At 38.1% G+C, this 22,771-nt stretch overlaps 1 protein-coding gene across 2 annotated transcripts in view; it reads left to right on the top strand.

Moving 5' to 3' along the window:
• The window catches only part of LOC113009907 (contactin-associated protein-like 4), a 122,434-nt gene that overhangs the window by 47,371 nt on the left and 52,292 nt on the right, over positions 1 to 22,771 (top strand). For both annotated transcript variants that reach the window (XM_026148549.1, XM_026148551.1), the window contains exons 3-8: positions 7,541 to 7,734; positions 12,686 to 12,833; positions 14,413 to 14,619; positions 18,717 to 18,892; positions 19,029 to 19,175; positions 21,794 to 22,061. In XM_026148549.1, coding sequence (XP_026004334.1) covers positions 7,541 to 7,734; positions 12,686 to 12,833; positions 14,413 to 14,619; positions 18,717 to 18,892; positions 19,029 to 19,175; positions 21,794 to 22,061 — 1,140 coding nt within the window. The remainder of the gene's footprint in view (positions 1 to 7,540; positions 7,735 to 12,685; positions 12,834 to 14,412; positions 14,620 to 18,716; positions 18,893 to 19,028; positions 19,176 to 21,793; positions 22,062 to 22,771) is intronic.

Below are 22,771 nucleotides of genomic sequence, written 5' to 3' on the forward strand. Positions count from 1 at the left end.
GCGTATTGTTTATGAGGTGTGAAGCTAGGAGAGGGTTATTAACAAATGGACTAGTGTAGCGCCTGCACTAATGTTGGTGAGCTGTAGCTGTTGATTTACCAGTTGATCTGCATTCCTATCCCAACTTATGGTGACAACCTGTGGGTAGTGACTAAAGGATGCTTGTGGAAGACTGTGCCAGACGCTTGTGGTGAGATTTATTAGGAGAGTTTAGTCATTTAAGAAGAGGTCAAAATAGAGTGGCTACTCTTCCATGTCAAAAGGAGCGGTTTCGGTTTGGACATCATCTAGGTGAGGAGTTTTGAGTATAGAGATTGACAGACCACGTGACTTTCGTGCATTGCATGCCAGGAACTCGTGGCAAAACAATCCAAATACTGCATCAAATGCAAGCATTTGCAGCACCGCAAAACGTTCATTCTCCGGTTCCAATACCTTCTTGCTTGTTCTTTGTCCCCCAAAAAAGTTATGTACAAAATGAATGAGAACAATGCCGGTCCGTACAAAGACAGACATGATGAAAAGTCAAAGAAAAGATACGAGGAAAAAATCAAAGGAGTGAAAGGTTTAGACCCGTACGAGCACACAGAGTGGACAAAATACGTTAGCGTGCTGCCCAACTTTCACCACGCTCATATTTATAATTATACGGTTCTTGGAGTGAGTGCATACACTCATGAAGTTTAGTAACTTCAGGTCACTGCAACAAGCCCAGGTACAGTTTACCAACGAATGGGTAGAGGACCTTGAAATGCACCGCGTAGAACGAAAGACCATCGTACCTATCATAAGTTTACCAGTCTCACAAATCGTCTTCATAATAGGACCTTTAAGCTCAACGGTAATTAATTAGTAGTGGAAATAATTTCTGGTACGCATTACAGAAATGTAGCAGTGACAATAATGCTGTAATCGCACTGGGCAATTGGTGATACAAAAAAAAACCTGTTTTACCCTGTGAATAAAAGTATATGTTTTTGTCAGTGTACCATGGTAATAACAGAAGCGAAACGCAATATTGTGTCAGGACAATTCACTATTTATGCACAATAAATAAAGGAGCATAGCGCGGCAATTTCTGTTCAGCGCCAGACTTGCTTGTAACCTATATCACCAATTATGTTATGAAAAATGACGTATTAACTACTACAAAACACTGACCTTTGTGGGAATGCTTGGAGCAGACTAACATGTGAGCTGGAGTGTTCTGGGACGTTATATTTGGTCTTTGAATGGCTGCAATCCAGGCCATCCGTCGCCTGTTTGTTACTTCGGAAAGATGGCTCGAACAATTTCTCTTCAACGACGTAATCCGATAACAACCGATCTCTTTACCCGTCGGCTTCCCGTGGCTGTCATGCGACCGGCTATTGCAGTTAATAATACAACAGCTTCTTGCCATTTTTTGGGTTTCTTTTTATCGCTGTGTAACTGATTTCAATTGAAAGCCTGCGTGCGCTAGTACCTCTTGCCACGAGTTCCCAGAATCCTTTGCAGTTTTACCCCTGAATGACGTCACATTTTCAATCTCTATATGCACCCAGGACAGCCTGGAAACACCTCAGTGTACACCTTGAAGACCAAAGCATGTGGCAATTAAGCAGGATAGCCACAGACACATCACTTAATAGCTGTACCTTTTGTCTATTAAAACATAATAAAATAATAATAAAAAAGTAAGATTTTTCAGTTTGAATGGGTAGTAAACTGTGTTTTTTTTTTCACCTAAACTTAACCAAAAAGTTACAAAAGAACAATGTAAGCAAAAAATAAAAATCCCATATGACTGAGACTCTTGTCTTCTGATTTATAGCATCTTCTGACCATCAACTTGTGGCAGAGCTGTTGTTTTGTGGGGAAGTGCAAAGTGCAAGTTCTCTGGTATCCATTTGATTAAATGAGTATTCCTAACAAGTAGTTGTGAAGTGTATAAATGTGCAAAATGGGAAAAATGTAAAATTCAATTCAATGTGTTGATTTTCTAGGACAGCAACTGTTGTGCTTCAGCTGGTTTTACACTTTATGTCAAACTGTATCTTTGTATCATTGTTTCTTTAGGTGTTGGAACTGATTTATAATTCATGACTACATAGATAGAAGTGAAGAACATTTCAGTGCTTTGAATCTCTGTTGGTTTGAATCAAGTTGAAAATAAGTACATATTTAAAAAACATATCCTGGTGTTGTTATGCTAGTTTTACCAATGGTTTGTATTCTGTTTGTACAGTTTACAGTGCTCCATCTTTTATGGAGACAGGGTTGTTTTATCTGACAGGACATAGTAAATCTTTGCAGCGTCTCTTTGTCTCAGTTTTGTCTCTGATCTCTTTCTCTTTGCCTCCACAGCATTATCAACACGAGTAAAGGTCAGGAGTGTCTGCCCCTCACAGTTCTGCTGTCACTGGACATGTCTGAGTCAAGTGCTTATTAGCTTTGGCCTTTAGCTCTTTTAAGATCAGCTTCCAGCAGCCACAATACTAGTTCTTTTAGATTTCTGCTGGGCCTGGTGCCACACACATTTGGTTCTTATTGAACATATTAAAACCAAAATGATGAATGGTGGCACTAATGTTTACAACTGCCACATGTCTACAGTTGTACACTTGTAGGTTTCCCCCCTTGACTATTCATTTATCATGTATTCATTTATTTTCTTACATTTAGTATATTTTTAATTTACTTTTGAAAATGGCATGGGCTTGAATCACATGTGACATGTCTTGTGGAGATCTGGAAGTATGGTGAGTCTATAAAGCACATTTATTTAGAAATGACACTGCTCAGTGTCCTGGAAAAGCTTAGCAATGCCTGCATGCTGGAAGAAAGGCTTCAGTTGACTGATGAATGCAAATTCTGTCTCAGTTCTGGGAAAATTCTTGACAATTCAGTCAAACTGTTGGGCCATGAAAGTCTGCACACCCAAGCTAACTATCCTTTGTAGACTGTCAAGATGGCTTATGACCTTCTTGTTGCTGGTACTATGGGAATTTGGGCAGCCCAGACTGTAAATCCCAACTCACTGACTCTGCCTAGCAGTTCGATGGAAACAGCTTGTACACGGAACAAGCTCAGTACAGTAACGTGACAATTTGAAGTACCAAATGCATAATTACACATAATTATCATCAGTCAATAGAATCAAACTTTTTAATCGCACAATCATCTTCAAAATAAAGAAGTTGTCTGTCTCTTGAACTCAAGTAATGCAAAGTAATGAGTAACTATGGTTAAACATGTTTCCAAAAATATTTAGGGTCAATTACAATAATCTCTGTTTTGTCTGATTTTAGAAGGAGTTCATCCAGGTCTTTATGTTATTTGGACAAGACAGTTTCTCTAATTGATTTCTGCCAGCTGCCTTTGTACGCAAGTGTAAGTGGGTGTAAATGTGCACCCAAATGGAGAAGGTCAGAGTTCAGAATACAAATAAAGATATTTATCAAGGATGATTAAATTCTAAGGGAAACAAAAAAAAAAAAGTACACGAAGATTACAAGGGTCACTAGAAGCCAGAGGAGTCCAAGGAATGCACTACAGGAACAAACGAGAAACAAATGCGCAGACTACACAATGCAACACAGCAAAGAATAGATGCAAACTGAGGGCTTAAATACAAAATAGGTAATCAGGAAGATGGGATGCAGAAGGATAATTAGACTCCACTGAAACTAATCATGGATGACAAAAAAAAAAAAAAACCCAGGAAAAAGACACAGAAAATAACAGCTACTGTGTACCAGTAAAACAGGAAGTAACTTAACAGGACAACATCTGACACAGAGATGCAAATTTAACAAGAAACAGGGAAACTCAAGGAATTAAATATAAACTATAAATCTGACCATAAACAGAAATTTAATGACAAAAACTACAATTTAAAGACTAAACAGAGAATGTAATCATGAGGAAACTAGCCAGGGAATACCAGCTACATAAAAAGAAAACAAAACTCAAAAAGAAGTCAAAACAGCAAAAAAACAAAACAAAGTCCAAGTATTAATATATAATAACTCAAAACTCGGGCAAAATAACTCAGGGTCCATGACAGAGAAAAGCTTTCTGGTGTTTCGAGTTACAAATGGCATCCAACTGTGATTACTACCTCTACACCATCAAATGTGCAGAATTTCCTCCTCGATTTTCTTTATAGTATTAGTAGTTGCGTACATTTAAAGCGTCTCATCATGTGGGACACCTGTTTACCTGCTCACATTGTGCGGATCTTTTCTGCTTGGCTGCAGAAATTTGGTCCACAGAATCAAAAAAGTAAATAATGAAACAATTAGATTTAAAGTGAGATACTGTTTATGGTAACTGTGATTAGTGTTACAATAATTCCATAGGAAATAAATGTGCATCATGACAAAGACCTCTGAAGTGATGAAAAGTGTGTGCGCGTGTGTGCTCAGTGGGGCTCGGGTCAGCACTCTCCACTTTCAGAATTGACCATCTGGTGTTTGAGCTCTGAGGCATCTCTTTGGCCTGACACAGCACTTTTGCACACTCGCACACAAACACAGATTCTGGCTTCTTCTTTCTCTCCTAACTGTTGTCACTGCATCAGAAAACACAGATACATTTAATTACAATAAGCTGGTGTATTTCCAATCAATAGCTTACACCACCACCACATATAGTGACAGTGTTTTGGAGTGAGACACAGTGCTGCTAGCCAAATGAAGAACAAAACTAAATGTGTATATAATGTTTGAATAAAATAACTTTTTCAAAGCTCTGCCTTTTGTTTGGTTTGCTTTTCCTTTTTCAACCTATTGATCTAGAAAACATCTAATCAATATGCTACCACACCGCTCTTTATTGGTGATGTGTAATACGGAAAAGGAACCTGCACAGCTGCTGTAAAACTAATCAATGCTTGGCACCACAACCCTTTATTGATGATATTTTATATAGCAACGGATGCAGTCTTGCAGGCAAACTTAAAAACTAATCAATAGCTCACACCACAGCTTCTTAGCACTGCAATATTTGGGGACAGGATACAAATGGTCTGGCAACTCTTCAGTGTATAGAACTGCATCCTCTTATTGGCGATGCTTTTTCTGAGAAATGATAATAGAGACTTCACAGCAATGTGCGGTTGTTTGTAAAGGGCAAAATATCGTAGCAGTGAGGTTAAAAAAGACGCAAGACATTTTCAAGCTTGGATTGTACCCCCTATTGCGTGTGCAGCTGCCGAGAAGGCATTTAAAGACAGTGCTACACAAAGACTAGTGCAATGGATGATAAGCCTGTTGGATTTGATTGATTTGATTCAGACAAAATATCTCAACCTCTGCATGGGTTACCGCTGGATTTTGTTAAGACATGCACATGCCTCTCAAGATGAACTGCATTAACTTTAGTGATAACATCACTGTTACAGCCCTAGCAGGGCCTCCTCTTGATATTGGCTTTGTGTGGGTGTGGTGTTCTCTCTCTGTCTCCGCCTCTCTTTCTCCTCCCACCCCTCTGTCCCTCTTTCACTCTGCCCTCTCTCCACGACACACCTGCTGTTCATTACCCTCGTTTGGCACCTGGACCCAGCCAGCAATCACCTCTCGGAGATAATATGGGCTGGGGATGAACTGTGTGTGGGGGGATTTTCCCTTGTGGCTCTACACTGTCTTTCTAGGTGTTGGAAAGGTCCCACTGCATATTTGTCCTGTCCGTGGTTTTATGTTGAGTGAGTAGACGGGCCTTTGGGCCCCGGAAGTGTCTCCCCGTGGTGAGGAGTTAAGTGAGAAGTGCCTCCTTTATTTGTTTGGTAGTTTTTTTCCTTCGTTGCTGCGACTGCTTCCTTTGCTTCTTTGGCATTATTGGTAAAACGGCTTTGCCAGCTCTTTAGGTTAAGATTATTTGTAATAAAGCCATATTATGTGCTGAACACCTCTGTCTGGTTTCCTTTTCATTCCGTTCCGTTCCCATTTGTTACCGGTCCCCACACTCACACCCCTAGACCTCCTTCGTGGGGACGTCACAGTCACAAAATTTTGTAATAATAATGATAATAACTACGGTAATAGTAGCATCATTAGACAGATTAGACAGACAATTTAAACAAGCAAAATAAATATCACAATATTTAAAGATAAACACCTTCATTTGGAAATCATGGCATAGTTTAAAAAATGTTATCATCATATTTTGTTTACATGCATAATGACTTATATAAATTTAAGGGTGGTTGTTGAGTACCCTGCTAATGTTATTATTAGGTAATCAGCTTAAATTATTTAAGTAGATTTGGATGCTGGCCTTTTAGCTGGTGCACTAAATTGCAAGTATTATTTGAAACTATGTTATTTGCATAATGCTTTTTGTGAATTGTTTATTGCCCAAATCTTAATGCCTTTCTTATTAAGTCAGGGTGGAGCAATGACAACAGCTGCATTAGTCGTCATTTTCTATGTGTAAAGGTATGAGAAGTAACAATTAGTGTTACATTCACATTTGCAAAGGTTAATATAAGCTTCTAACATAGCTCCTGCAGGTTTGCGTTCATTAAAGTGTTTCTTTGTTTGTTTTTTTACATTTTTGGTTTAGTTTGAAGCAGCAAGTTTTTCAGTTCAAGACGACACAATCACAATTTCCTCCTACGGGAGACAATAAAGCAACCTAATTGTAATTACATTTAATGGGTTTTTTATAAGATAACATTCTATATCTATTCAGATTTAATATCCGGTACAGTTATACTGTGTGTATGACAATAAAGTACCACATTGCACTCCATTTGTTATCGTACATTATTAGAAATGGGGAGTCGTGATTTATGGTTTACTTGCATGTGTGTGTGTGTGTGTGTGTGTGTGTGTGTGTGTGTGTGTGTGTGTGTGTGTGTGTGTGTGTGTGTGTGTGTGTGTGTGTGTGTGTACGGTTAGAAAGTAAGTGTGAAGGTAAGGATATCTGCAAAACAACTCACCCAAGGACAAACGAGAGACACAAATGAAAAACTTTAAAGTCTGAAAGTGAAAGTTTGTAACTCTGAAAAAAGGCTTTGTTTTTACTCTTCTTTTGATTTATAAAGACCAAAGAGACTTGTGATGAAATTCCAACATGTATTGAGTTTAAATGGCTATTAAGAAACATTCTCTGTAATAAAGGAGCAGCAGTCTGAGGTCCTTAACCCATTTAAATGACATTTTCTGCACTGAAAATAACAAGTTATCTGTTTGAGTAAAATAAGTTAAGAACAACCTAGAAACCGTGTGTTCAGCCACTGCACAGAAATTAGTTTTAAACTGCTGACAGTATTTTTTACAATGCATTTGTGCGTCTGGAACAACTAAACATGACTTAAAGGTCAAGCTATTCTTTAATCTGTCATGTTCTCACACACTGACACACAAACACAGATGTATATACACAGAAACAGATGTGTATACACACACACACACACACACACACACACACACACACACACACACACACACACACACACACACAGAAGAAAGTTTATTACTTTCTACACCTCAAAGGTTGAAATGTAATAAAGTTCTTTCAATCTTTTGTTTTTATCATTTTTGTGTCTCTGCAGGAGCTGGAGGTTGGTCACCTATTATTTCAGACCGATATCAGTGGCTCGAGGTTGACTTGGGTGAGCGGACCAAGATCACAGCTGTCGCCACACAGGGCCGGTATGGCAGCTCTGATTGGCTAACGTCTTACCTGCTGATGTTCAGTGACACGGGGCACAACTGGAGGCAGTACAGACAGGAGGACAGTATTGGGGTGAGTCTACAGAGCAATAGTAGTCCCAAAACAACAAACTGAAGACTATAGAAGTGTTTTAATGATTTTAATAATTTAAACAGGTATAACGAAAGCTTATATGGCAAAAATACCTTTAAAACTACACAAGTAGAAATGTACAAGCGTCATTACACTGAAAAAATAATCCTATTGATTGCAGCTAATTTTCCTGGACCACTACAGTCATACTTAGAGACGATTTGGTGTTTCGTAGAGCTGATTTGCACGAATCAGTCAGTCCTGCAGAGATAATCACAGTCATCAGAAGCCCTTTGACTCCTCATTAATAATGGATGAACCAATGAAAGGGCTCTGCTGACTATGCTGACCTGTTGCCAAAACACTTAAGCTGCTGTTGACGGACACAAGTGAGACAAGGAGACCGAGGCTGTGCAATTTAATCTAAAGGCTTTCTGAATGCTAAACTGAAGAAAACTACAACTTTGTTTTAAATTCAATTCAAGGACGTCTTTACATATGCACATATTCAGTCTCACCTGTCCTTTCACTTGATGTACGGTATGGACATGAGGGTGACTTTAAAAACTTCAAAGGATGTTATAATAGTTGGATTGTTTTCTGTATTCGATTTTTGAATAGAAATTACATGTTTGTGATACTTGCACACTACAAACATCACACAGTTTTTAGCTTCCTTCAGTCTCCATTATAAGCTAAGTAACACAGCTACTGGCTATAGTTTTATACTTTACTTTTTAACTTCTTTCTACAAGGTTCAGAAGCTGCGTCTCTTGCCTGACTGCTTTGAACATTAAATAAAATACTGCAGTCTTTGGGATAAATAAATCCCAGCTATAGGAATGGTAATGCTACATAAATCACACATTTTATATTAGTTTAAATCTTGACTGTCAATGAGTCAGTTGCTTCTTTAGGACTGAAGAAGCAGTGAGGCATTCCCTCATAGCACATTGCTTCGATGTTTTCCCTTTGCAAGTGTCTTGTCAGACTTGCAGTTGCACTTGAAAATATGGGTCAGTATCAGAGGGATACTCAGTAGTTTTCAGTTTTTGTGATCTGTAAAAACACAGGAAAAAATCCTGTAAGAACAGTGAGCCCATTGTAAATATGTCTCCAGTGGCTTTAATGTCAAATCCAGTAGTCTAGTACACATGCAAAATATGGTATACTGCTCCACTGTGAGCATGACCATTTATCCGGGGTGAAGCCGCATTTGTTACAGTGCTGCAGAGAGAAGCTTTCGATTAGGAGTCGAGCCGTGGCAATTTCCTCCTGTGAAAAGAATTGAGTTAATCTCGGTGCTGAGGATCTTCTGTGAGAGAGAGCAGAGGACAGCTCTTCACAGCTTAAAAACATGTTGATCTGATGCTCTACATAAACTCTGCACAATCCCAGTCACATTTCAAAGTGTTTCTGAACTTTTGTGAGTTAGTCAGCCAGGCTTAGAGAGCTTGTCAGAGAAAAAGTTGATGACAAAGCAGCCGGATCAACCACACCACTTCTTGGTGCTGCTTTTTCTGGCAGGGTTGTATCTTTCTTTCCATGAGAAAGGGAAACTAAGGGGAAGATATTAAAATTGTATCATTGTTCCCGGAGGCACATAGGGTAAGCACGGCAAGTAACTCTACAAAGTAAGACAGTGGGTACTCAAAAAGAGAGACAAGGAAAAAAGCAGAAAAAACCCAGAAGACAAAGAGAAGAAATTAGACTTGGACCCAAATGAGAACTAAACAGCCCATTATCATTCCCAACGCGTATCATTGTCACACCTCTAGGCATCTCATAGTGATGCAAAAGGTACCCTTCCTCGTCTGTTTGAAACATTCTGGGTTCTCAATTGACTCCAATATAAACCCGCTGGTGGCGGTAAGAGATGCTTAGAGCACAGGATCCAGCTGTCCATTCCAACACAAACGCATCAAAGTATTTCTGATAATTCAACAATAAAATAGCTTCGTGTTGGGGCCATCACGTAGTGTTTTCCAAACTGATTCAGGATCTGAAAGTGAACAGATTTAACGTACATAATGCTTTGTTAGGTTTATTATTTTCTATTTCACAAGTAAAACACATTTATAGATTCATTCCAACTCGCTCTCATTCCCAACAGGTAAAATACAGACGACTGTGGCAAGTCCTCTGTATTTTACCTGTTGGGATGAGAACGTGTTAGATACTCGAGAGACAATGACAGTCACCTTCCTTTGGCAGCTTTCTCTCTTGTCTTGGCTCTTTTGTATAAATAAAATTATATGAATCAAGAGTTTTAAGCTGTCTTGAGTAAATGATAGAAAGCCCATTCATATAAGTTAATAATAATAATAATAATAATAATAATAATAATAATATATAATTGTACACCTAACAGATATTTACAGTTGCCTAACATAGGGGCAGTCTTAGTGCACCTGTCCATGTCAAGTGAATGAACAATGCAAGACAGAAAACTGAGTGTTTGTGTCCAAGGACTCTTCCAGGGCTTTCTCTTCTCTGACTGTTAAAGTAAATGAGATGCTGCTCAATCCACGAAGTCTGGGCTTTGCTGGGCTGAATGCTCTTCTGGTTCATCAGCTGAGATGAAAAAACTGCGTTCAGCTGCTTGGTCTAAAAATAAGGCCTCCTCATAACCCAAGCATACACAGCTCCTAGGGTCCACTGAACAGTACTGTCAGTTCACATATGCTGCTAATTTTATATACTATAATATGATGGTGTGCTTGCTGGAATCGTGTATCAGTGTGTGTGTGTGTGTGTGTGTGTGTGTGTGTGTGTGTGTGTGTGTGTGTGTGTGTGTGTGTGTGTGTGTGTGTGTGTGTAGCACTGCAGCCAATTAGTTCCTTTTAGCGGAAACAACAGAGGAAGCTTTTATTTTAAAAACATGAGCAGTATCCAGGCACAACCATACAGATATATACACTACTAAAGTTACACATCATTCTTCTTTTCACCATATAAGCAGATCCAACTCTCCTAAGTTAATGAGTTAATTAGGTGTATAAGCTTTTTTTTCAGTAGTGCGGGAGCCAGTTAACCTGCGTGTCAACTTCACAGGATGCATGTAATTATGATAGATTGCCAGATGGAATGGCTGTAAAAAAATAAAATAAATAAAATAAACCAAATTAAGCCATTTGTCACCCAGCCCGGAGTAAGAAGGAAACAATTTTCTGTTCACATTTTTAAAGGCAGGCTGTTTATTGTTAATCCAAAGCAACATCAGAGCAAAATACCATTAACTTTTTTTTTATTTGTTCATTTCCTCAGTTTTGTGTGAAAAATCCAATCATCATTTGAGTGATTGAAATGAAATTTTATACAGACAGTTGTGGTTATGGAAGTGATGAACTATTATGGAAATTTTGATGAGACAAGTGTCATCATTGCACAAAGACGGTGCAAGTTCTCAGACTCAGATGTTCCAGAAACATTTATTGGGTCTTGGCACCAGGCTACAGTTTTTACAGTTTATATTTTCACTGCAGTTCTAAGGATCTCTTCAACACTATGCATTTTTGTACTTAAATCAGATACCTGATGCTTAATGCGGTGTGTCTTTTAGTTACATACAGCCCACCTTTATAACCTTTATACTCGGTGAAATGCTCTGAAGTCAATGGGAGACAGGGTACAGGGAAGAGACCCTGGATTTAATTTCCCCCTAAATTCCACCAAATGTGATCTTGCCTGAGCTGTCAGGTGGACTGGAGGTTAGGATTCATACTGTGTGGGTGATTTGTGTCTTGATTTCTAACTATACCTATTAAAACTTCAGGCCAAAAACATATCTTAAAGAAATACTTCGTTTGAATCTTACTTTGTTCAATGCATCTGTTGCACCTAGAAGTTTTGTCATTATGATAGATATTATGTCATTTGTCACTGTAAGCATGTTAGCATGCTGATGTTAGCCTTTTGTTCATGGTCACAATTGTGTCAGCAGAGGAGGCTGTTGACTTAGTCTTGTTAAAATGATTGATATTCACTGTATTTGCACACCTGTATTATTATATGCTAATGCTCTTTGGTGATGATGGATGCAGATATACCCAGAGATGCACTGCAAATGTTGCATACCAGATTTAAAACAGTAAAAGTAGTCACCTAGTGGTCTATATCAGCGGTCCCCAACCCCTGGGCCTCGGACCGGTACCGGTCCGTGAGTCGTTTGGTACTGGGCCGCGAGAGTTGAGGCTCAGGTGTGAAATGTATGGTTTTCAGGGTTTTTATCGGTTTTCAGCGTTATTTTGTTATCGTTTTTATCGTTAACTCGGTTTTCCTGGGTCTTTTCACGTGTGTTATGAATAAATCTTCTTTTTTTTCGGTACCGGTACTAGTTTTATTTTGTTGTATTTATCCGCGACACCTTAAAGGCCGGTCCGTGAAAATAATGTCGGGCATAAACCGGTCCGTGGCGCAAAAAAAGTTGGGGACCGCTGGTCTGTATAACAAAGTAAAAGTGGGAGCTGACTCCCAATCGCACAAAGCAATTCAAAATCCAAACCATTGTAAGAGTGTTTACACAGCAGACTGATACACAGGAAGAGAGAAGAGAGTCCCTGTGGCGAACCAAGCAGCAAAGATGCAGTCTAGAATTCCAAAAAGAAACTTTCATTAAGGCATGGAAAAGCAAAAGCCAAAACTATGCAATAAAAGACGTAACTCAGATTTAGGAGTTGAGTAATATGTATATGTATAATTTATATATATATATATATATATATATATATATATATATATATATATATATATATATATATATATATATGTGCAGAAAGTAAATAGTTAATGCTACAAAAATCTGCCGTGAAAATGAACAAAAAGGATAAGCCAAACTGAAGGGGATGTAAACAGAAACCACAGAGACCAATCAATCTATATGCTGAAAAGTAAATTACAGCTTTTTCATGTAAGAATAGTGCAGCACATGATCTTTTGTCTGTGATTTTAGTCTTTTCCAGGTAACAGTAACGCAGACAGTGTGGTCCACTACAAGCTGCAGCAGCCGGCGATCGCCCGCTTTATCCGTCTCATTCCTCTGGACTGGAATCCAAACGGTCGGATTGGACTCCGGCTGGAGACCTATGGATGTCCTTACAGTAAGTCGTATATTCTTTACTAGACAAATGAAAATCTTTACAGATTTGTAAGGAGATCAAATCAGATTCAGATCAAATAACTTTATTCATTCATTTTAATACTTTCTCTCTTAATTGTATTAAAGAATTGAAGCTTTCTAAGACGACATAACAAAACTACACAGGTCCAAAGTTTTTAACTCAAATAACCAAGTAAGTGAAATGAGTAAGTGTACAAAGCAGAAATATAAAACTAATGTAATTAGAATTGTAAGAATAGGGATCATTTATAAAACACTAGCAGAGCCACTTAGCATTATTAGATTAGTGATATATTCTAAGTTATTTATTCACTGTGTGTTAAAGCTATGTTTAATCATATCCAAGGGCTATAAATTTATCACAGTTATTAAAAGAAACTTAAGTAAAAGTAACAAAGATAAATTAGTGGAATGACTGAAAAGAAGGTTTTCAAAAGAAATGAAATGCAAAGTTTTTTCTAGCCTCTAATTAACAAGAAATATTGTGGCATTTTTAATAATGTATCTTCAATAAAAAAAATTCTGTGTTTACAGAAAAAAAATTCTATTTGGCTTCAAAAAGTTTTTTCACCATTACTCTAAGTATGTGTTGTTCTGTATCCTCTGAATACTTCAACTTTTCTTGTTTTCTAAGTTTCACGCTTCATTCGCGTCGTGTTCTTGGTTTTTATTATTTTTACAACCAAGATGTTAGCACATCAATTATCACCCTTCTTGATATTGTAACATTTTGTTGTGTGTGTGTTTTTTAAATACACCATGGCGCCTAAAGCCTGCCAGCTATTGTTTCCCTCGCTCATGTTTTTAATTTTCACCTCTGTAATCAACCTCGACAACCATCCATTTCACGCGTTCCTCAAGCCAGAAAACATACTGTGATAACAATTTAGTTGGCTCTACTTTTCGCTTTGCAGATTTCACAGATTAACTGAATGAATTAAAGTGATAGCAAGCCCACATCACACAACTTAGTTTTCAGCCATGCGTGTAACTTTTGCAGCTTCACATTTCAAAACACAGATTTTTTCTCTGAATAAACGTCAAGTATCTCACAGTTTCTTTAGTGGATATATCCGCTGTTTGCATTGAAAACAAAAATTACCACATGTCACTTCTGCTTTCACAGCTTAACTACTTTAGTCATGCTGACAGTTAAATGTGTAGAGTATACAAACCTTTTGGGGAAAAGGCTGTTTTATACATCTGTTTTTAAAAAAAAAAAATACAAGGTGGTGAATTTTCTTGTAAGTTATCTTGTTACAAAGTAGTTGCATTCAGCCTTTTTTACATGTCAGCAAGTGATACACTTGCATTTTTGTGTTACCCTCGTAAGATTGTGTGTAATGCATACATTTAAAACACATCATTTCTTATTGGCTAGTAAAATGTGAGGGCTATATTCCTTAACAGTGAAAGAACAATCACAGTTTGAGCTGGTCAAGTCAGGTGCATGATTATAGTTGAGCTTATGTCTCGATCTGATTGCTCCCTTCCTTTACAGCACTGACTTCTGAACATAAAGTCCTGAGTTCTCTACTGATGTTTTCGTTCATTTTCAGCCTCTGATGTGGTTAGCTTTGATGGTGGCAGCAGCGGTCTGTTGTACTGGTTGACTTCTGGGCTTAAGCGGACATCCAGAGATGTTGTCACTCTGAAGTTTAAAGCCCTGAGGAATTCTGGGACACTGCTGCAGGCAGAGGGACAGGAAGGACTCAGCCTCAGTCTGGAGTTAGAGAGAGGAAAGCTACTACTGCTGCTGAGAAAAGGTAAACACACAGATCTATTAACTGATATCAAGAACATTTACATCCGTTAATAATATACTTGGGTATGGCTGAGATTTCAGTATGAATGCTATTTTCATCAGCTGAAAAGTTGATAGAAAATAATACTGTAAAGTCTTTAAAATAAGAAGCACGTTGAGATAAGTTGTTAACCAGAGCTACAGAAATATAACTGAATTGGAAGTATCAAAACCAAGAACACCTTTATTATATGAAAAGTTTACTGCCTTATATTGTTATGTTTCACATTTAAATTTCTTTAAATTTAAAATATGTTCCAATCTGACAGCTTATGTCTAAACAACGATTTAATAAGATAGAAAGTATTTTTATATTTGTAAGTCACTTGTTTGTGTTAGTGCAGAACATCTGTTTAAAGGTTGAGGACAATATAAAAACCACTAAAATTACTAAGATTGGCTTTCGGTGGATCAGATCGATGGCATGTATACTGGCACCTGATTGGTTTAAATCTTGGCTCCAAATTCTGCTTTTGCATCTCTGTCTAGTTACAGCCATGATGGATGGCTCCCGTTCAGTGTAGCATGTGTTAGGGCTGGACTGTGCGAGAGTTGATGCACGGCGTGTGTGTGTGTGTGTGTGTGTGTGTGTGTAAATGGGGTTAAAGCAGAGTTTGTCTGGCTGCCATGCTGAATCATCACCATATGGCACATCTCTCATCGGGAAGCCCATCTGGTTGCTGAAGTACGTTATCCATCTATCAGTCTTCTGTCTCTTGCTCCATTTCACGAACCTCTGAACATCTTTCCCTTTTCCATTAGCAGCTAAATACACCTTTGTGTCCATGAGCTTATCCTTAAATATGTCAGCGCTTTTTTTAACAGACAAAAGGAATAACCTTGCAGCCAATTAAATTAAAAACTAGCATAATTTCAAAACCGTGTACTCAAATTTCTTGCATACACAAGTGTAATCCATTGTGATAGGACAGTAATTCTCACTCTCACCTATTGGCAATTTAGAATCATCAGTTAACCTAACCCTACTAAGTGCATGTCTTTGGACTATGAGTTAAAAACAAACAAGAGTACTCAGAGAGAAACCACACAAACACAGAGAGAAACACCCCAGCCAGGTGGATTCAAACTTGCTGTGAGACAAGAGTTTTAACCACTGCACCACCATGCTGCCTGGTGGGTGTTTGCAGTCCTTTAATTATCTAAGGTAATAAAGTAGACGTGTGATGGACTTTCCTCACTGGGGTGTTAATGACAGGTCCTGGGAGAACACCAAGCTATATAAAGTTATCCAGCCCCTCCACCTGGGCTCCATTTTTGCTATGACGATGGAAGCGTTTCTCCTGTTTCCTGATATTTCTCACAATGATCACCTCGGCCTACAGGTGTTCAGCTCAAGATTGTTCTTCTTACACCAGAAAGGCAGGTGGTTGATCTCATCCCACTAGGCAGATTCATCATTACTTGAGATCACAGCCAAGTATGCTGTCAGCATACTTAAGTAACAGCCGACACAGGAAACAGCAACACTGTTCTGGAAAACAGAATTGAAATTTCTGTCATAACCAGTGTTGGTCAGTTACTTGAAAATAGTAATTAGTTACTAATTACTGATTACTTCTCCAAGAAAGTAATCCTGTTACTTTACTGATTACTTATTTTCAAAAGTAATTACTTTATGACTTAGTTACTTTTTAAAAACATGAAACACAACCTGAATACTTAATAAAGCAATAGATCCTTCACCCCATCCTATTTTTTCTGCATATTTCATGATTTAAAATGATATGATATGATGATAAAATTGAATTAATCAAAAAGTCTGTTTTTTAAAAACAGACTTTTTATCTCTTAAACAGACTTAAAAACATTTAATCAAAATACTACTAATATTCTAGATATTAGGCCATATTTACCTAAAAAATACTAAAGAAACAGATTTCCCCAGATTCTCTCCCACTTTACTCAAATCAGCTTGTTGTTGTGTTTGTGACAGTCCAAACATTTGCCAAATGGGAAGTACTCTCTGGCAGGCCAGCGATGCAACTGCAACACTGATAACAAGGTTGAACGGTGTTTCCCTTGTCTCTTCTTCACAGTTTTAATTTTCATCTATAAATACCATACCGATATACGGAGATGTTTTCAGCCTCTAGTTATAAATACAGTCTAGGAGTCCGTTTACAGGCATTTGAAAGATTATTTTAACATTTGTGACTGCTGTTCACGATTTATTATTACTGCTGCTTTATATTTATCTACTATAAACCTGTAAATACCATATAAAGATGTGGCTTTGACTGAACTCAGTTCAGTCTTTGTCTCTTACTTTTGTCAGTTTAGGAAAACAAACATAGTGATTGTTCTTTTTTCAAGCTCCAGTACATGATGTGAGCTGTAAGACATCTTTTTAACATGTTTGGATACTTGTTAACCCCTTTAACACAGAAGGACAGATTCACAGAAACTCCAAAATACTGCCAGCAGATGACGTTAGAATATGTATGGACCATTTGCACCCTGTAATGACTGGCCAAGTCCTCTCGACTCACTTTTAAACCCCATGAGAGTTTCCTAATACCTTACCAGGCTGATAACTATTTGGTATCCCAAAGTTTGCAAAATATGTTTCGAGTCAAATACATTGACAGCTGCTCCTGAAGAAAAACATCTTCCTGCATAATAAGGTACAGTCAACAACACATCATATAGACTTAGTCTGCAGCAAGTGTTCAGCAAATGCTGTGAAAAAGAGGTAAACACATCCTGTCTGACCCTCTTAGTCATTAATAAAATATGCCATAGTCATTTTTTTCAGTTATTTATCCAAAGATTTTCCTTGCTCTTATTCATCACCACAGCCTGATTTTCTGGGCTTCATGTTGATATGTCACACAATGAAACATAATGCGTATAGTGACGTTTACTTTTTTTTTAAGACTCCATGACCTTTCTTCTTTGCCTCCATCACCCTACCCTTTGAATTTTTTATATCTGGTGACCTGGTCCTTGTTAATATTTGCTGTGTGCATTCTTGCTCCCATCAGGAAGTAACCTATTGATTTCTGATGACCCCTGCATCACAGTTTAAATAAAAATGGAGCTCAAAACATTTAAGAATAGCATAGAATTTTGCAGCATGATTTTTCTTACTTTCTTCAAAAATTCAACGCATTGGTAGTCATCATCTACTTGTGCATTCTTTTTGCTGCTTTAGAAAAAATATATCTTATTTTGTTCCCCCTCATGAGCTCTGTACTGCTAAAAAAGGGAAAGGAGATAAGGATGGGATGGGAGTCACAGTGAAAAGGGAAGAAAAAGTAACAAATAATGGAAGAGAGGGCAAGACTGTATTTATTAAAATTCCTTTATTTTCTCTTTGTTTGCCCTTTCGTCTTTCATAGTGATGCCAGTTTTCTCTTGTTATTCAAGCTTCAATCAAATCATCTGTCACACTCTATCATAAGGTCCTCTTCCTCTCCTTCTTGCTGCTCACAACATAATAAGGGCTGCATTAATCAATGCCTATAAAGAGAACCTATTTGTCTTTAAGCCGTGCCATCCTTCCTCTTATATTGATTGAGCTGTCTCTTTCTATTTGTCCAGACTGTAATAAAAAGACTCATTCCAATAGTTGCATTAACAGGACAGACAAAGCATCAGAGCTTGTCTTCTTTTTTTCTCCAAACTTTGTGTTTCTCTCTCTGAAGTTGGAATTGTCTGTCTCTAAACTGTTTCTTATACATTTTTAATGACTGACCGTGTTCAGCTCTTTCTAATGTTTCTCCTCTCAGCAGAAAGTTTCTCTCGCAGTTCTTTGGGGGATGCAAAAAATCTATCCACTAATTAAGACCTGGTGGTGCTCTTCTATGATTAATTTATTTCTCACCATGTTTCCACTGTGGTTTTTTAGATTAGGCATTATTATGAGTTTGGCATTAGACGCTAGTATGCAGATATATTCAGGAGACATCATGGAGAATAGAGGTTCATACAGACCTTTGTATGAACCTCTCAGTGGGATCCTGAGTAAAACGGTCAAATCAGAAATAATCCTTGTCCTCCTAAGTGCTGTTTTGTTTTCCTTGACCCCTTTTACAGGCAGGACTTCATCCACTGAACCCCAGCGCCTTGTTTCCCTTGGCAGCCTGTTGGATGATCAGCACTGGCATCATGTAGCAGTGGAGCGGCGTGGCTCTCACCTAAACCTCACTGTGGATAAACACACAGAGAGGGTTCAAATCCCTGCAGAATTCAGCCACTGGAGCATTGAACAGGTATTTTCAAATACAGAAAGGGTTAAATTTAGCTTCTACCTTTTGTGCAAACAAAAGTGCAGAAGATGAGTTGCAGATATTATGTTTCCTTCTTTTAAAATAATCAGTTTATTTGTGTATCATTGTTTTCATACAGCTGAGTTTGGGGGCAGTTCAGAGTGAAGTCTCTCAGAAACCAGTAACCTCCAAGAAGAACTTCAACGGGTGCCTGGAAAATCTGCTGTATAATGGCCACAACCTGATAGAACTAGCTAAAAACAAAAAACAACAAGTTACTATTTCAGTAAGTAATTTTAACCTGTGTAACACAATTTAAACACAACCTGACTTTTTTAATGATTTGGGGGGTTTTTTCTCCTTCATCAGATGGTTCAGTGAAAACTGTATTTTGTTTTTAAGAAAAGGACTTTAAGAAAGGGGGAAAAAACTGAAAACATGCATGTTGGCTTCTCCCCATAAAAGCAAGGAATAGGTTTTTATAATAAAAACATTTGAAGAGCCCATGGTAGAGTGTGCATTGTGTAGTAAATCAAAAAAGGTGCTCACCTGCAGAAAAACTGTAATGAAAGAAAAGGAAATGTAAAAAATGTTGTCCCCCAAAAAACATTTCGGGCTCTTGTTTTTCACCAATTTCATACAGGCACACTGCAGACTGGGGCCTGCAAGATTTGCATGTATGTTAAATGATCCTTTAAGGCACTGCAGTGTTTGTGTTTATACATCATGTAGTGAACACCAGGTTTCTGTTTTTGAGGCCATTTTAGTGGCTTTATTCAACTGTAGAGACAAATATCAAAGATAAAAGTAAGGACATTACGTCAACAGTTCTACCAACCAAACTGAAGACTTAGAGTGTTAAGAGCATTTGCATCAGTCTGCACCATAACCAGCTGACATTAGTCCAAGTCTTTAACAGTGAGCTATGCATAGAACTATGGACCCTGCATGACAGCTCCCTTCCCAGCAGCTGTGGCTTTCACAGGTTCAGCCCACTAGTGTTGCTTCTGCCAGCCAAGTAAGAATTAGAGCACACCTGAAAAAAAGCTACCCTTGACCTAATTTTGTCTTTCTTTAAACTATGAATAATTTAAACCTGCTGAAATGTTTAAAGAAATAGAATCGTTTTATTATCTTTTTAATACATTGATATAATCACATTTCATTGAAACTAAGGTGAAAAGTGTCAGTTATGCGATGTGTCTGCTATCATGTCATTATGACCATCCAAATACCATTTTACTGTTTATTTTCAAAGTGTGTTCAGCAGATTCATTTCTGCTGTTAAAATGATGAAAGGCTTTATACACAGCTCTCTTAAGGTCGTACCACAACATTTTAGTCAGGTTGAGGTCATTGTGTTCTCAGGTTCATTTTCTTGGTGCATGACCAGAAAGCAGAGTTCATGGTTGACTTTATGATCCAACAAGCCCAAATCATCACCTCCACCAACATGCTTGACAGGTGGTATGAGGTGTTTGTGCTAATATGCTTTGTTGTGTCTTTGCAAAATGTGCATTATGGCCACACATCTCCCCTTTGGTCCCCTTCGATGATGATTAATTAATTCATTAATTTGATTAGGCTGCAATCTATGGTTATGGAACTTCTAACGACATATTCCTGCATTTTGCATTTTTGTTAAATAAATACTGTCATGTTGCAATATGCGGGGCACTCTTCATCTGAGGTTGTCTTCACGTGATTTTGAGACTTACAAAGGATTAGTAGTTTAGCAGATTTTTAAAATTATGTCCTGATATGTAAACCTTTAAAATTAAAAAGGGTTTACTTTCTTTTTGAATTGAATTTGAATTTGAATTTTTTTTTTCCATAACTGTAAATTTAGGTTATCCTTAAATTTTCAAGCTTTGTAAGCTGTGCTGGTTGAACTATATGCTTGTGCTGCTCTTAAGGACCTACTAAGCTGGTTAATGAAGCCAAGACAAAGCAGTGTTGTGTGGTTAGACTCACTTATGCCTCGTCATTGTGGGAGTTATGGCCTTTAGAGTTTTTTGCATTTGCAATGAGTGGATCAAGCTCATCTGGGAGCTGTGAAGCGCTTGTGATGAAGTAATATGTGCTCTCTCATTACAGTATAGGGCCAAACAGCAGAAAGAAACATGAATTCTTGGTAAACAGGTTCAAAGATTTACACGCATGGCTGAAGATTTGAGTGGTCCTGCAGCTCTTAAGGTACTAACTGCAAAGCTGTGGTCTAATCTGCTACAGGCACTAAATGGGTCTTCTTACAGCTCTTTGAGGAGACAATAAGAAGAAGAAAATAAGAGTGTAAATGGAGGAAGAATGGTGTGCCGATGCTGAAGGCTTTTGAGGGTTTTTAAGGTAACTTTACTTTGTGTTGTGCAGCAGCAAAGCCCACTCCAACATGAATAATTGTACATCACTTTAACTGCACCACAAAGGGCTTTTAGATGTCATCTGTGTTTCCAGAGCATTGTAAAGATAGCAGACTGAAATTCCCAGCAGAGAGTCAGGACTATAATAAATTACTGCCGCAGCTTTAGCGGTGAACCCCGCGTCATTACCACTACTCAAAACAATGGACTGTAACAGAGATGTCAGATATTGCAGTACTGGCCATGCTCTATGCTCTCTTCATTTTATTTCCATTTTTTAAAATCTCTTTTACCTCCACACTAGGTGACTTTGGCATTTTAGAGTTTGCTTTTCTAATCTTATCCTAAGCTCTGCTGTTATCATTATGGTAATACCAATGTCCTCTTTAAGGAGACTTGCTGATGAGATCACGGAGACATGAGGTCAGATCAGCACACCCTCTGTAGCTGATTAATATTCATGTTTTATGTTGTTTTATCTCTATAGTATCTTTTTTTCTGTCACACCTCCTCTTTCTCTCCACTCTGCATGTTTCCCTCTCAGGGCAATGTCACCTTTTCGTGTGCTGAGCCAGTTTCTGTTGCGGTGACGTTCACTGGGCCTGAGAGCTTCCTTCAGTTACCGGGGACTACAATGTCTTCATCAGGGGGCGTATCTATAGGCTTTCAGTTCAGGACTTGGAATAAGAAGGGGCTTCTGCTTAGTTTTGAACTCCCTCAACAAGGAGGCGTGGCCTGGTTGTACCTGAGTGAGGCCAGACTCCAACTACAGATCCATAAAAGCGGCAGGGCGCTGCTGGAGCTCAGTGCAGGTCAGTCTAAAGCAAATCCCAAGCACCTTCAGATCCACAGATCAACTGTAAAGTTGCTAGAACCGATCACACGAATGTCAAATCATTATTTTTCCACACTCACTGCACTTTGAAGAGCAGTGAGCTATGACTTCTGTCCATCTAATTTCAAGTATTTAGACTTAAACTTCATATCAGTAAAAAGACATGAAATGACCAGATACCTTGAAGAATAATAATCCCTACCCAGTTCTAGCACAATAAATATAACAATCATTGTTTTTCACACTGATTTATTTATTTATTTTGTTATATCCTGTAACAATGGTAGGTAATTGTGATCAGTGGGCGATGCATGGCTGGCATGTAGTTTCTAGGGTTACAGTGACAAATGTGCAGTGTGATCAACACAAGGACACAACTGTAGCAGAACGTCTCCAGACACTGCTTAGCTGTATTTATCTTGTTCATTACTAGTCACACAAAACAAGTTACAGGGAAAAAGGAAACAATGTGAACAGAAGGTGAGTCGCATTGATCAGACGTCAGTGTTGATATACAAATGTTTGCTGTTTTAATTTAGGTTTTGGAAAAGCAATTAAGACAGACAAAAGTATCCTTCAACAGCCTGACCTATTAATGGCACATGGAGAAAAAAGATCATCTCAGTTCATGTAGAAACATAAGCCAATCTTTTTCTGACAAATATTTTTGCATTTCATGCTTTGAAA

This window comes from Astatotilapia calliptera, chromosome 18, assembly GCF_900246225.1.
Source record: "Astatotilapia calliptera chromosome 18, fAstCal1.2, whole genome shotgun sequence".
Lineage (NCBI taxonomy): Eukaryota > Metazoa > Chordata > Actinopteri > Cichliformes > Cichlidae > Astatotilapia > Astatotilapia calliptera.